Consider the following 16,428-nt stretch of genomic DNA (forward strand, 5'->3'; position numbering starts at 1 on the left):
AAACCTGCAAAAAGAAACTAAAATTTTTGCACACTCATAAAAGATAACTGAAGTAAATTATTTATCTGCATTTAAAACAACGTGTATATTTCCTGATTTAATCCCAGAAAATATTGCGGCCTTCCCGAAGCAAACACCTTTGAAGAATTATTTGGTTCCATGCCGAACGAAACCGTTAGACGATACAGTACTATTTTTGAGTAAGTACGAGTATTTTAAGCGTATGTAAAACATTGGCGAATAAAATTTCTTTTTAAATGAAAGTTTCAAGGTCGAAAAAGAAAAATTAATCAACTTTTTCATCTTCTTATTTGAGATCGAGTTAGATTGATCAATATGTAGTAATGCAAAATTAGCGGATTCAAAAAAATAATGTTTTCAATATTATATTGCTTTTTCAGGCATCCTGCGGATGTCGATTTATGGTCAGGCGGCGTATCCGAAAGACCACTACCAGGTAGTATGCTCGGACCAACGTTCGCCTGCTTGATCGCCACGCAGTTTAGCCATTCACGTCGCGGTGACAGATTCTGGTACGAACTTCCGAACCAGCCGTCATCGTTTACTCTCGGTAAGACTCTTTGGTTCATATAGAAATTGGTAGACGAAATGTTGGGAGACAAGCAGCATTGGTAGAACCACGTGCCAATCCAAGATTTTGATAATAGCTCAAAATACAGGAACGATACAATAATAAATTATAACCTTTCTACTTTAATTTTTCTAGAACAATTAAATGAGATTCGAAAAACGAAGCTTGCCAGAATGATATGTGACAATACCGATCTTATTGATACGATACAGATTTACCCCATGGTTCTTCCGGATCACGAAATGTAAGTAAACAAAGTACATGTAATAATAAGTAAAACAATTTACGAAAAAATATATTAAATATCAAAAATTTTTAAATTAATTAAGGGGATCCTGGAGTCGTCTGTTCTACCATGAACTTTATTCCAACTACAATTCTTTTTGGCTGCATAGAACATCAAATCCTTTTCCACAATTACAATACACACAGAAATGCGTTGTAATTGACTGGACTTTATGTTAAAAATGGAAAAAATTTTGAAAATTACAGTTTTGTTCCCGACTTGTGGCTTGCCTCGTATAATAATCTATATATATAAAATCCCTATTCTGTCGTTGAATTGATCGGGTACTTCCCGACATGCTAGAAACACCAAATTTCGCATGGTGATAGGGGTTCACCCCCAGGTAATGGGAAATTCTTGAAATCTTTAATTTCGGTCCAGGGACTACCTGGCGTAGACAGGCTGTTGTACTAGTATGCTTATAATATATAAGGTGCGCAGTTGTACGTACAAAATGAGAACCAATTACAAAGAAGGAAAGAATATAAAGAAGCTTTTAAAAGAGACTTCAGAAGTGTAGTAAAAGATAGTTGGAATAAAAATTTTGAACATGTGCATCTCTAAAATCATGACAAAGAGTAAAACAGAGCACAAGTTTAGGTTCTTGATATAGTGCAAAAGGAGTTCTTTCATCGTGCAAAAGGATTTTTCATTCTGCTCAACCAATGAAAAGATCTATTAAAAAAACTCATTTATTCCGTCGGTAATACAGACGACTCCAGGATTCCCTTAACAATGAATATTCCAATTCATTAATCACAAAAGTGTAAGAATGTATTAAAGATCTTAATGTTATATACTATTTATTATAAACAATTAAGAAAGAGTACATTATGTGTACATGCATAATTACATACGTATGTGTGTAATAATTTGATATATAATTTTATTTATTCTTTATTATGGTAATTATTTAGTATAGAGGAGTCAGCTCTAATCATTTTGACATATATTATAGAGTACCCTTTCTGAGTAACTTGCAACAGATTTTAGCCATCGTTCGTTGTTTATCAAAAAATTATTAACAAAAGAAGTTTAATGATTTCGTATGCGTTTTCAATTGTCCACGCGAAGCGAGGGGTTAGGGATGAGGTTAGGTTAACTTCTTATGGGGAGAGGCTCCTCGCACGCCCATACTTGTACTATTTATGTCGGTAAATATTCAGATTAAGAGCGACTAATTTCAATGTCCTTGATATATTGTTGACATGGCTTTGACTAAATTGCAAAAAGCTTTAGCCGTCGCTCGTTGTTTATTAAAAAGTTATTACCAAAGTATGTTCAATAGAGAGTTACGACTTATGAACGAATACTTTCTTCAATATTATGGCAAATATACAGGGTGTCCTAGAGCAAGTGCGACAGCCGTTAATAAGAGATTCTTGAGAGTATTTGGAGACGAATTTTCTAATACCAAAATGTTGAGACTACAATAGTTTTTAAATGAGAAGCGTTTAAAGTTGACTAATCGTATCGTCTAAAATTCGCGCGCTCAGGCACGGTACATTGCACAGTAGTGACAGGCTCTAAGTGCCCTGAGTCTGGATCATATGCGATATTACAATATCAATTTCTGATACTTCTTTTCATTTATTTATACGCCGATAATAAATAATATATTGATAATGTATTGAACATTCTATTCATTCATTATAACATTCAAACATTTTATAATAAGATCTTAAAAATTTAATCTGTCATTAAAAAGCGACGTGCATCGAACTGTCAAAGCTATCACATGTCAGCCGAGTGACATCGCTTATAGATTACAGATTTCTGTTTCACGCACATCATAAGATATTATTTTTGTCTTTTCTAAAATAAATAAGTTGATCTAATAATTGTACAAAATGTAGAAACAGAACTTTTGATTATAAATATACATTTTTAAGATTATTATATGATATGCGTGATACAGAATCTGTAATCTATAAGCAACTTATCACTCGGCTGACATGTGATAGCTTTGACAGCTCGATGCACGTTGCTTTTTATTGACAGATTAAAGTTTTAAGATCTTATTATGAAATGTTTGAATGTTGGAATGAATAGAATGTTCAATACATTCATTATCGGCGTATAAATGAATGAAAAAAAGTATCAAAATAAAAATTGATATTGTAATATCGCATATGATCCAAACTCAGGGTACTTAGAGCCTGCCACTACTGTGCAATGTACCGTACCTGAGCGCGCGAATTTTAGACGATACGATTAGTCAACTTTAAACGCTTCTCATTTAAAAACTATTGTAGTCTCAACATTTTGGTATTAGAAAATTCGTCTCCAAATACTCTCAAGAATCTCTCATTAACGGCTGTCGCACTTGCTCTGGGACATCCTGTATATCCGACAACTGAATAAAATGAACAAACTATATCTATGTTCCATTAAGTTAACCAGAATTGCAGTCGGTAATCCATCTGCCATGGTAAAAGGTTGGGACAGCCATTAATGTTCACCCTGTATGAATAGTAAAAGTGTGAGCGGAGGAGAGGCGGAGTTTTGCACCCTTTCCTCGCAAAAGTCTAACTTTTTTTAAGAGGGGAAACCCATCATAAGTTTCCTCTCCTGGGGAGGTGCACGGAAAAGTGTGGGACTCTTATTCACTAACACCTCTCTATTCTCTTGCCCGGGCGCATACAAGGAGAATGAGACCTGAGACCTTGTGAAGCAGTCGCTGTAGAGTCCTCTCCAGTATATGCTCGTGCACTGTGCACGCGCGGTGCTGACCATGTGGGCCACATTCCCCACCTGCGGGGTGCGGAGAACCGACATCCCTGGGACCCTCTCCCTTTGATGAAAGGCAGGAGGTGGCTATCCCTAGGAGGATCAACCCCTAGATCTTCTTTCCTTCTACTCCTCAGCAGCGGCCTAACGGGCAAGGAGTGCTGTCCTCCCCGCTGACTCTTGCCGGTGGTGGGGACGTAGGAAGAGGAATAAGTAGGTGGGAATGTTCTCTATCCCCTCCTACTCTGCCGGCAGCGATGGGATGCTATCTCTGACCACCTGTCTCTTTTCTATTCCGCCATCTCCTTCGGGAGCATGACGCGCTCTGCGAACGAGAAGACGGCTCTCCACTTCGCACCTCAACATGGCACGAATCACCCTGGGAAGCGAGAAATCCCCTCTGATTTCGCCGACGAAGACCTCGTGGAATTTACTTCACGCTGGACACTATACCAGCGTGTGCTTCGTCGAGTCCCCAGAGGCTGGGACCGAATCCCGAAGAACTCAGCCCCACACTCACCGAAACATGACGGGCCCGCAGGCGAGAACCCCCCCCCCCCGCCTACTCTTCTGTCCCTGTCTTAAAGTGACAAAAATCTTTTTTTTAGATGGGGAACCCCATCATGGGTCCTCCTGCCTCCCTTGCGGAGGAAGCAGGGGGAGTGTGAGAGTCTTACTCAATTAAAACCTTACCGTTGGCCTGCTCGGGAGCATATTGCAAAGCCCTGAGATAGGAGTGGTAGTTGGCCCCATTCCGCCGTACATGAGATGAGTTCGCAAGGGGGTCGTAAGATCTCCTGCTGAGATTGTACCGGAGGGAGACCTGAAAGGCGTGCCTAGGAGACCTCTAGGAAGAACCGAAGGTTATGTGGGATTTATCTGGAGAGCCTAAGTCCTCCAGGCGCCTACCCACTAAAATCCCCTTCAGGCACCTGCTTCTGGTGATGGTTTGGGGCGCCCTGGAAGGGTATATATCACTTGGACACAGTACAATTGGACACCGTTCAGTTGCGCATTATTTTGGACACAGTGGCTTTTGGACATGCAAAAAAATTTGTACCGTTCAGTTGGATACTGTTCAGTTGGACACCGCTCAATTACACACCGTTTGGTTGGACACAGAAAACTGCACCGTTCAGTTGCGCACCGTTCGTTTGGACACAGAAAACTGCTCAGTTGCACACCGTTCAATTGCACCGTCCATTTGGACACAAAAAAGTTTGTACAACCTTTCTAACCTAACCTAACCTAACTTAACCCTAACCTAATGGTGTGCAAGTGAATGATGTGCAAGTGAGTAGTGGGCAACTGAACGGTGTGCAATTGAACAGTGTCCGATTGAACAGTGCAAATTTTCTTACGTATCCAAAAGCCACTGTGTCCAAATAAAATAGTGCGCAACTGAACAGTGTCCAATTGAACCGTGTGCAAAGTGTCGTGTCCAATTGCAACGTGTCCATTTGCAATGTGTCTAAGTGCGGCGCTCCCGTCCTGGAACATGTTGTCGCTGCTCTTCAAGGCGCTCCTCACTCTCACACAGAGTATGATCGTCCTTGCTGAGGCTAAGGGTATGCTCCGGCTTAACTGTTAGCTTTACCCAACCTTTGCAGCAAAGAGGAGTGCTCCAACTCTTGTCGCGCCCCCGCATTGACCCGGAAGAGGACAGGTTACAATGAGTTTCCCAACCCCATGTCTATAACCTCCGTTCAGCCATTATCTGAACTGGAAGGAACTTGCATGAAATAGGTCCTCCCCTTAACTCCTAAAAACAGTGAAGCGCGAGCTAGGAAACCAAAACGGGGGACTATAAGTTCCTCTCTGCGAGTCCCCGCGTGCGCCTTCCTCATCTGAGTCTCGCCCGGGGAGGACAGGGGGAGTGACTCCCTACGTCAGTTCCCCCCTCTCACCGGAACTTCTCTATTACATTGCAGGGGCATTTGGCCCCGGCGCAATCTTTCCGCTGCCTTCTTCCGCGTCATAACTTTCTCGCAGGAGGCTTTCTCAGGCAGGATCTCTCGTATCCCAACATCTTACGAATGAGTGCCGGGAGCGAGAGGTCCTGTCCCACTACTTCGATCAGGACATGGCACTCATCTTGTCAAGCTTGGCAAACCTCCAGCGTATGTTGTGCCGTATCCTAATCTCCACCTTTGCAGTGCCAGCACTGCGTTATGCGCTCCTTACCTATACGACGCAGGTACGCATCGAAACGAACGTGTCTAATGAGCACTTGCGTTATCCGGTAGGATAACCCGCCTTTTCCTGTCTGTCCATTCGGGCAAATAGAGCCGGAGTTCGCATCGGCAACTTTCCGGTCCGGCAGCTTAGGGCCCGCCAATCTGATGGCCTTTTTCCATACTTCGATATCAGGCCTGAAGGCTCAGAGTGCCCTCGACCATAGGGGTTATAACAACTCCCCCTTCCCGGAGCCCTCTGACGCCGTTAAACTTCGACTTGCGCCTTTGTCTGGAACTCCAAGGAGGAAGACCCGCTAGGATTAACGCCGCCAAGTGGAAGACCGTTCGATATCTCCTTATCGCTCAAATGGCCACGGGCCTTTGTATGTGCCTGAATTGGCGCAATATTGAGTCCGTAGCTATCGCGATCTGCCTGCACAGGGGCGCAATCGACTGCATGACACTCGCGTAAGGATGGCGAACTCGACCGCCCGGTCTTCTAAGGTTTGACCTCACTAGAGCTCCCGCCGCCTCCAATACTTTGAGGAGCAAGTCAAAAGTGCATCCTGAAACTCCACCGACCATCCAGCAGGAGACCCAAATACTTTATACAGGGTGTCCCAGAAGTGATGCAAAAAAATTTAAGAGCATATTCTACAGGCCAAAATAAGAAACTTTTCTCATATCAACATGTGTGCGGAAATGCCCCCTCTTTGAGCTAGAGCTTCTCAAAGTTGCCGGAAAAAAGTCGAATTTTCTGTCCACTGTCTAAACTTCAACTTCAAATTCTACGAAAAATGATATATTTACGTATCAAAATATGCTCTTTTCATTTTTGGTGCTAAAACTTTTCTAAAAAATTTCTAGGGGGGGTTTTTGAGGGGAGGTTGCATTAAAATGTGCAAAATTTATGTGTAAATGCAAAACAATGTAAAATATGTTAACATTTCTCAAAAGAAAATTAAAAAATAAGCATTTTTTGTCTACTACATTTTTTTCGTACGACGAACCGTTTTTAAGATAATGAACCTATAAATGCCTCACCTGGTTCCAGGCGAGCTGCAAACTGATTCGTGCACAGAGCGGTTTTCGTTCGTTCCACTGGTACTAGTAGATACTAGAACTATTTATGCATTAATAAGAAGTGTGAACGAAGATAATTTCAAATAATATCGCAATCAATTGTGCCGCTCCCCTGAAACATACACCAAAATAATATTTTGAAAACGTAATATTTTTATTAACATTTTTACTTTTAGTTTCTGTTAACTTTATTTTTTATAAAAAGTGCTCGAAATGCCCTCCTCTTGCTGCGATGCACGCATCAATTCTCCTTCTCATGGATTGACGAACTCTTTCAAAAATTCCAGGTGTAGTTTTTATGACTTCAAATGCGTTCAAAATTTGTTCCCGAAGGACTTGAATATTTAGGATTGGCTCAGAGTAAACCAGTGTTTTTAAATGTCCCCGTTACAATCGGGGGACCGAGGTGGCCAAGCAACTGGTCCTCCTCTTCCGATCCACCGATTCGGATATTGATTATTTAAATATTCACGCACAGTGATTCTAAAATGTGGCGGGGTACCATCATGCATAAACCATCCTCCTGATGTATTCTTAAAGGTACTTCTTCCAATAAATTTTGCAAACCGTGTTCCAAAAAATCTAATCTTCTCCGTTAAAGATACGAGGTAAAAAACATGATCCTATTAAGTGATCGCCTAAAATACCAGCCCATACATTGACATTAAATTACTGCTGGTGTTTGGATTGTTGTACGGCGTGTGGATTTTCAACGGCCCAAATGTGGCTATTGTGGAAGTTCTGGATTCCATCCCGCGCAAATTGTGCCTTATCAGTAAAAAGAATCAATGACATAAATTGTGGATTTCTGGCACACTTTTGTAAAATCCATCGATAAAATTCTAGCCTTAGTGCAAAATCTCGTTCAAGCAATGCTTGCACACGTTGGATATGGTAAGGATATTATTGGTTGTTGTATAATACTCGCCATACGGTTGATTTTGAAACTTGCAAGGTATTTGCAATTCGCCTCGTATTTGTTGAAGGAGTTTCCTGAATACAGTGTAAAGTTCTTCAATTTGTGGTGTGCGCACTACTCTGTCTCTTCCTGCATTATTTCTAGATATCTCGAATTTTCCGTGTTCTCTTAGGTGTTGATGAATACGTGTAAATGTTGTATGATATGGGAGTCTACGATTTGGGAATGCTTCGGAATAAAGTCGCCGAGCAGCGAGAGCATTGCCATTTGCACGTCCGTAATAGAAATGGATATCAGCAAGTTCTTGAAAGCTGAATGCTGGGATTTTGCTACACACAAGTAATAGAGTAAAAAAGCTGATAAAAAAGAAACTAAGAAAGAGAAATTGTGAATTTACTTTTAAACGTATTGTACCTTTTAAACGTATTATCACTTGAGAAAATCAAATTTCGGTGCTCTTTCCTCTTAAGTCTTGAGAACGACTAATTACTCACGATCAGCAATAAATACGTCAAGCAGTAAACATGTAGGATTATAGTTCGATACATGAAAACATGAAAACAATACATGAAAACACATACATATGACGTGTTTATTGCCAATCGTGAGGAATTAATCGTTCTAGGGCCTATGGCAGGGAACGCGACGTAAGCGCTTACGTCGTAACGTAGTTCAAGGCAGAGAAAAACGTAAACGTATATGGCGTATATGGTATATGCTTACGACGGACGTAGTCGTAACGTAGTTCAAGGCAGAGAAAAACCATATACCATATACGCGATATACGTTTACGTTTTTCTCTGCCTTGAACTACGTTACGACGTAAGCGCTTACGTCGCGTTCTCTGCCATAGGCCTAAGCCTTATTAGAAAAGAGAGCACCGAAAGATTGACTGCGAATCTCGTTGATGCGTGCATCGCAGCAAGAGGAGGGCATTTCGAGCACTTTTTATAAAGAAATAAAGCTAACAGAAACGAAAATTAAAAATGTTAATAAAAATATTACGTTTTCAAAATATTATTTTGGCGTATGTTTCAGGGGAGCGGCACAATTGATTGCGATATTATTTGAAATTATCTTCGTTCACACTTCTAATTAATGCATAAATAGTTCTAGTATCTAATAGTACCAGTGGAACGAACGAAAACCGCTCTGTGCACGAATCAGTTTGCAGCTCGCCTGGAACCAGGTGAGGCATTTCCGCATACAGATTGATATGAGAAAAGTTTCTTATTTTGGCCTGTAGAATATGCTCTTCATTTATAGGTTCATTATCTTAAAAACGGTTCGTCGTACGAAAAAAATGTAGACAAAAAATGCTTATTTTTTAATTTTCTTTTGAGAAATGTTAACATATTTTACATTTTTTTGCATTCACACATAAATTTTGCACATTTTAATGCAACCCCCCTTCAAAAACCCCCCTTAGAAATTTTTTAGAAAAGGTTTGGCACCAAAAATGAAAAGAGCATATTTTGATACGTAAATATATCAATTTTCGTAGAATTTGAAGTTGAAGTTTAGATAGTGGACAGAAAATTCGACTTTTTTTCGGCAACTTTGGGGAGCTCTAGCTCAAAGAGGGGGCATTTCCGCACACAGATTGATATGAGAAAAGTTTCTTATTTTGGCCTGTAGAATATGCTCTTAAATGTTTTTGCATCAATTCTGGGGCACCATGTATAACACCATTTGGACACGGGTCCCATCCACCAACAGCATGGACTGAGGAGCCACAAAGCATCATGTATAAAGATGACTTCCGTTTATTGGAGCGTCACCCTCACGTCCATGCTTTTAATAGCGCACACGACAATAGCAGACCAGCGCCTGCTCCGACATATCAACGACCTCCCTCCAGGTATTCCCCCCGGCCAACACGATCGTATCATCTGCGTAACACACGGTGTGACAGCCAGAGGAGAGGGCAGTCCTCAGGACTCTATCATAACCGAGGTCCCAAAGGAGGGGCTCCAAAATTGACTCCTGCAGGACCCCGCACTTCATTCCCCGACAGTCGGCAGGGAAGCCCGCCCTGTAGTAAAGGCGAGCTCCCTGTCCCGGAAGTAATCCCTGATCATCCTATGCAGGGACTTGGTGAAATTCCATTGCCCTTTCTACCTGCTTCTAAGGCAGGGTATTGAAGGCGTTGGTGATATCCAGCGATTCCGCCACGCACCCTGCCTCCCTCCACGAGATCATCTGAGAGAGACTTGAAGAATCATATTAGTCGGTCGTCTCTCCCGGAATCCAAACTAGTTCTCGTTTGGACTCTTCCGAGACAAATGCCAGACGAGGTGATCTGCGATTATTCTCTCTAAAAGCTTCGCCGCCTCGTCTAGCAGGTGACAAAAACGTAACCTAATCTAACCTAACCTAACTCAAGCTGGAACTCATCCTTTCTCGTAAACAGCTCAAAATTCGTGGAAAACTATTAAACGTTTTTTATCAATAACTTTTTAATAAACAACGAGCGACGGTTGAAGCTTTTTGCAATTAGCCATGTCCTGGACAATACATTCTGTCAAATAAATACCGGGAAATGTTTATTTAAAAAGCCCGTGTAAAAGGTATGAAAAAATTTTTTGCTGTAAGTTGGTACCAATGTAACTAATTGTCACATAGAGTTTTGACGCGATCTGTCGACCAATTTGTTTACAGTTGTTACTTAGGTTAGTCGACCTCAAGTGTACTCTGCGATTTTTAAAATGGATAAAAAATATCGAACAAAGAGTTTGCCTCAAATTTTGTGTTGCCAATGAAATTTCTTGTGCTGAATCGTTAAAAATGTTGGAGAAGACCTACGGTGAGTCAGTTTTATCGAAAACACGAGCATACGAGTGGTACAAAGCATTCAAAGAAGGCCGAGAAGTGGTTGAAGACTTGCCTCGTTCCGGTCGACCTTCAACGTCTTCGACTGACGAAAACATCGACAAAGTGAAGGAAATGGTGATGGAAAATCGTCATTCAAGCTTAAGAGAGATGGCTTAGGATCTGGACATGTCTCACGAATCCGTTCGCACCATTTTAGTTGATGTGTTGGGCATGAGACGCGTCGAGGCACGGCTTGTTCCGAAAGAGCTGAATTTTCTTCAAAAAGAGCACCGCAAACAGGTTGCTGAAGACATTCTTGAACGAGCCAATTCGGATTCTACATTCATGTAATGCATCATAATGGGTGACGAGACGTGGGTTTATGAGTTTGACATGCAAACCAGCCAACAAGCTTCGGAATGGTGCTTCGATAACGAGCCGAAACCGAAAAAACTACGTCAAAGTCGCTCGAAAATCAAAGTCATGTTGACCGTTTTCTTTGACTATCGTGGTGTTGTCCACTCGGAATTCTTTCCGGAGGGGCAAACAGTCAACCAACAATATTATCTGGGCGTTATGAGGCGTTTGAGAGAGAATGTTCGCCGGAAAAGGCCAGATTTGTGGAAGAACAATGCTTGGATCTTGCACCATGATAATGCGCCGTCCCACACATCGACCCTTGTACGCGAATTTTTGACCAAAACTCAACAAATGTCATCGACCAAGCACCGTATTCGCCAGATATGACCCCGTGTGATTTTTTTTGTTCCCCAAACTCAAATTACCACTTCGTGGAAGACGTTTTGAGTCCATTGAAGCCATTAAACAAAATTCGCAGAAGGAGCTGAAGGCCATACCGGAAAGTGCCTATAAGAAGTGTTTCGACGACTGGATTATTCGTTGGCATAAGTGTATCGCATCAAATGGGGCCTATTTTGAAGGCGACAAAATAAATTTGGATAATTGAATCAATATTGTGTGTTTTATTGAACATTTCCCGGTACTTATTTGACAGAATGTATATATCAAAGACATTGAAATCGGTGAGGTTGTCCCTAATCTGAACATTTATCTTTATGTCTATTTGTATAGATCCCCTAATAGCATTCAAACATTTTTTTAATGTTGCACAAATATTTGTTTAAAAGACAAAATATTTTTGAAATTATATGAAAAATATTTTTAAAATATTTTTAAAAGTTCGAATGTAACTCACGAAAAAGATTTCAATAAAATATTTTATTAAAAGATTTTACAATATTTGTGAAAGATTTGTAAGATATTTTAAAAGATTTTGTTAATATATCTAAATGTTTTGTCATACTGCGAAATTATTTTTTGAACCTTTTCGCGAAACAGACCCAGGCAACACACATTGGTTTCAAAGCCGTTTCATAAACGTTTTAACGTAACGTTTTATAACCATTTTATTGAAAACTAGATTTTTATATTTTATGAATTACTCTAAATTTCGTGTAGTGGAATCTTACTCTTTTGGAATGAGATATCACTTCAAGCAATAATGATTTCAAAAGTTTCAATAGAAAAGAAGAAGAAACGAGTACTGGATCGGTTTTCCGGCTGGTTATTTATAAGGTGATAACGCAAATGTTTCTTGCGAGAACGTCACGCCTGGCCTGGCCATCTATCGGTCGCTTGGTGAATCAGAGGCGGGATTAAATAAAAATATTTTAAAATGTTACAAATATATTTCTTTTATTAATAACTTTTTTTAAATTTTGTATAATCTTTTCATTTTAAGATGCGTTTTTTGATGATTTTTCACTCACTCATAACTTTGCAACAATGCAATAAGAATGTTTAAGATCTATGACCCGGAAATTCGCTTAATTCTCACTTAAGTTTTAAAACATGAGTATTTTTAAACTAAGTAAGAATTTTTAACGTTTTAAATCGATCGTAACTAGCAAGCATTCGACAGATGAGGTCTGTTCTTTATTGCTGAACTCCCTGCACTGGGCTGCACTAGTTCAGAGTTTATCCTTTTCCTCCTAATATGGAGTATTACGAAATATAGTTTTCAAAGCTCCCAAAATCTTATTTACTTATTTTTAAAATATGTTTCTTAAACGTTTTGAAATGTGTTATTCAAATATTTGCAAGAAATATTCTAAAAATATTTTTAAATCCAGTTTGTGAAATGTTTTGAAACCTATTATGTCAACATTTTTTGAAAATATTTGAATACATATTTTTTAAATATTTTTTGAAATTATCACAAAAAATATTAAATATTAATGTTTCATTAATATTTCAAAATATTATAATGTAGTATAATATTCGGGTGATTGGAAAACGTATACGAGGCTGCGATGCGCCGAACGAAAAAACAAAAGGAGCGCGTGATCGAGCGAGGCCGCGAGCCGCGACGGCGGGCCAGTTCTCGTATGGCGAGTGAACAGATAAGACGAGTTAAGAGCGCATATTGTTTCCTACGATCCTATTTAAGAATAATTTGTGTAATCGTATCGTTACGCTTCAAACCTGTGTAATCGTATCATTGCGCAATCAAACTTTGTTCTTACGCATTCAAATAGAAATAAAGATTCTACAATAATAAAATATTTTGTCCAAATATATTTCTAAAATATTTTAAAAATATGTTATAAATTTATGTTAACAAAGTTTGGAAAAAACGTATTTTAAAAATCTTTCTAGAATACTTCAAAAATATTTTGAAATATATTAAATCTTTTAAAATATTTTGTGCTATTAGGGTCTACTATCTATACATATAAAATCCCTATTCTGTCTGTCGTTGAATTGATCGGGTACTTCCCGACATGCTAGAAACATCAAATTTCGCATGGTGATAGGGGTTCACCCCCAGGTAATGGAAAAATTCTTGAAATCTTTAATTTCAACAATGATAACGCCTGGCGTAGACAGGCGTTTCCCTAGTTTAAATATATGGATCTATGTCTATAGATTATAGATTTTGAAATGTTTGTAAACAGTAATTATCATTACTCCTCAGTTTCTGCTTACGAGGAAATAATGCGAAATGCGAAATCGATTTTCGATCGAGTCAAAGCTTGTTGTTCGACAGGTAGGTAATGAAAACTCTAAAAGGGTTTGAGTGAATGGACTTTTGTTTAGGAGAAATTGAAATGCAAAGTTAGGTTCGCGAATGGCGTCGCTCATGAGTCGAATCTGTTCTTTTTTTCTCAACTAAGCGTAGCTGAATATGCTAAGGTTTCTAGCTCAGTCGTTGCACCGGTGCCGAGCGTTTGAATCCCGCTGCTTCGTTTTTTTCCTTACAATTATAGAACTTTAACGTATATTTCAAGAGCAAACAAGAGGGTTTACTGAATAACTGCACAGTTTAATTTTTCTAGCAACGTGTACAGCGTATTGCCGCTCTAACCGCTCGACGTGTTCTGCCGCGCCACGACCACCACGCTACTCGCGACATCCGCTATGTGCTATCGCTTATCTCAAGCGCGCGAACTATGATTTACATTTGCCTTACAGTTCGGCCTTTCCTGACTATCTTTGAACGAATCGGCCGGCTTGGCGTCGTGTCTTACTGCCACCCGTGGATCACGTTTTGTATTGTTTCTCGCGTTGAGCTTCAACGAAACTTTCTCGAACGCTCTTAACATGTCTTCTTTCGTGGAAAACTCTTTCATTCTTGCCAAATCTTGCAAGTAGTCGCTTGGAATACCATCAATCAGGTAATCGACCATGTCTTCCTCGTCGATTGGAACTTTCTTCGCCAGCATCACCTTGTCGTGGAAATAGTCAGCGAAATTTTCCGATGTCTTCCATTCTCTTGCTTCAAATGTCTTCCTTAACGCCATACGTATCGGACGATGGTCGTACATTTTCCGGAAGCCGTCCATTATTTCATCAAGGCTCATGGTAATCGTATCCTCCGCTTGAAACCAACTTTTCGCCTTCCCCTTCAATTTATTGCTGACAAGCAGTATGGCGCGATCATCGTCGAAGTGATAGGCCACACACAGCTGCCGGATCCGCTGTTCCTATTTTCTGAACGTACCAGCACCTCCGTCAAAGAATGCCACCAATTCCAACATGGAACTGATATTCTCCTTCCGTTGCGTTCCCTCTGCACTCAGCGGTCTGGTTCGTCGTAGCTGTTCGTTTTCTCGTCTGGCGATGTCCAGCTCTCTTCTTAAAAGCTCATTTTCACGTCGTTCGAACTCGAGCTGCATGTCACGATATCGACGCGCTAATTCGTGAACATCCGGATCGTTAGCGCCTTGGTGAAATGCCGACGACCTTCGCTCGACATTTCCCGCGCAATTGCTGCTGTCGTACGCTAACTTTATCATGTCGTCGTCTTCTGTGTCGCTTCTGTTCCCTCCAGATGCTTCACCTTCATCCGGAACGATATTATCCTGAGCGATCTCGGCGGTTTCGGCATGCACAATTCCGTCGATTCATCCTCTACTAGAATCATCGTGGTCCAAACGAGCGACGAGATCTTTCTTTGCCCCGTTGGTCGGCAGGCCTCGCCTCTGTAACTCGGGCTTGAGCTAAGGTATCGTGATTTTCTTCAGATCCATTGTCTTGTTACTTCCGTGAGGAACTCATGACAACCTTAATTACATTCTCTCGCAAGACAACGGCACTCACTTCTTCGCGCACATAACCTATCATCAGGGCGTCTACCGGTACTCGGACCGAATGAACTTCCGATAGTTTCTCCAGTGCACCGACTAGTTACTTGTGTGCGTATAGGCGAATCCCACTTCCGATACTTTAAGGTATACTTTAGGAGAAAACAAGAGGGTTTACTGAATAACTGCACAGTTTAATCTTTCTAGCAACGTATACAGCGTATTGCCGCTCTAACCGCTCGACGTGTTCTGCCGCGCCGCGACCGCCGCGCTACTCGCGACATCCGCTATGTGCTATCGCTTATCTCAAGCGCGCGAACTATGATTTACATTTGCCTTAGAGAACATTACAAAATTATAGAAAATTATAGAATACTACAAATGTAGAACATAATAAATACTTTTTTACTTATCATAAATCTTTTTTGTAATGTATTCTGCTTCTCTGGATACAATTAAGGACAGGGCTCCCGAGTCCCTCCTTCAGCATTCCCTTTCCACATAAACCTAGAAAATTATTTATAAAATGTAATCACTTCCGATTTCAATAATTTTTTAATGTGTCATTAAGGTCATGACCTTGAGTGACGTTGTGAAGATTTTAGTTCACACTCGCTATTTATTAAAAAATTATTAATAAAAGAAGTTTAATAGTTTCGCATGTTCAATAGTTTTCGACTGTTCACGTGAAGTGAGGTCTTGACCTTACATATATTATGATCATCCTGTCACGTAAATTGCAGAAAGTTTTAGCTGTCGCTCGTTGTTTATTAACAAGTTATTAATAAAAAACGTTTAATGATATTGCACGAATTTTCAGCTGACTACGCGAAAGGAGGAGGTATGTGTTGCGTTAGGTTAGATTACGCTAGATTTTTGCGGGGAGGGCGTGTAGGAGGAAGTGCTCTGTCTTTCCACACTTCCACTATTCATATCTGTAGATTCTTTATAGATTTGCAGATTACTGTTTTATGCTGTGTGAGCGGGGGAAAACTTCGTCTGTACCTCTCGCAAAAATCTAACCTAACCTAACCTAACTCAACCCGTAACTCCTCTTTTCACGTAGATAGCTCAAAATTCGTGCAATATCATTAATAAAAAAAGTTTAATGATATTGATAATGATATAGTATGTCAAGGTCAAATCACTTTGCGTGAACAGTCGAAAACTATTAAACATGTGAAACTATTAAAGATGATGTTGATGTTGAAAACTTATCT

General features: G+C 40.2%; 1 protein-coding gene across 1 annotated transcript in view; it reads left to right on the plus strand.

The window, feature by feature from the left end:
- The window catches only part of LOC105280833 (chorion peroxidase), a 62,582-nt gene that overhangs the window by 42,247 nt on the left and 3,907 nt on the right, over positions 1–16,428 (plus strand). Inside the window, exons 11-13 of the mRNA XM_011341652.2 lie at positions 108–200; positions 402–571; positions 728–836. Coding sequence (XP_011339954.1) covers positions 108–200; positions 402–571; positions 728–836 — 372 coding nt within the window. The remainder of the gene's footprint in view (positions 1–107; positions 201–401; positions 572–727; positions 837–16,428) is intronic.

Source organism: Ooceraea biroi, chromosome 8, assembly GCF_003672135.1.
Source record: "Ooceraea biroi isolate clonal line C1 chromosome 8, Obir_v5.4, whole genome shotgun sequence".
In the NCBI taxonomy this organism is placed as follows: domain Eukaryota; kingdom Metazoa; phylum Arthropoda; class Insecta; order Hymenoptera; family Formicidae; genus Ooceraea; species Ooceraea biroi.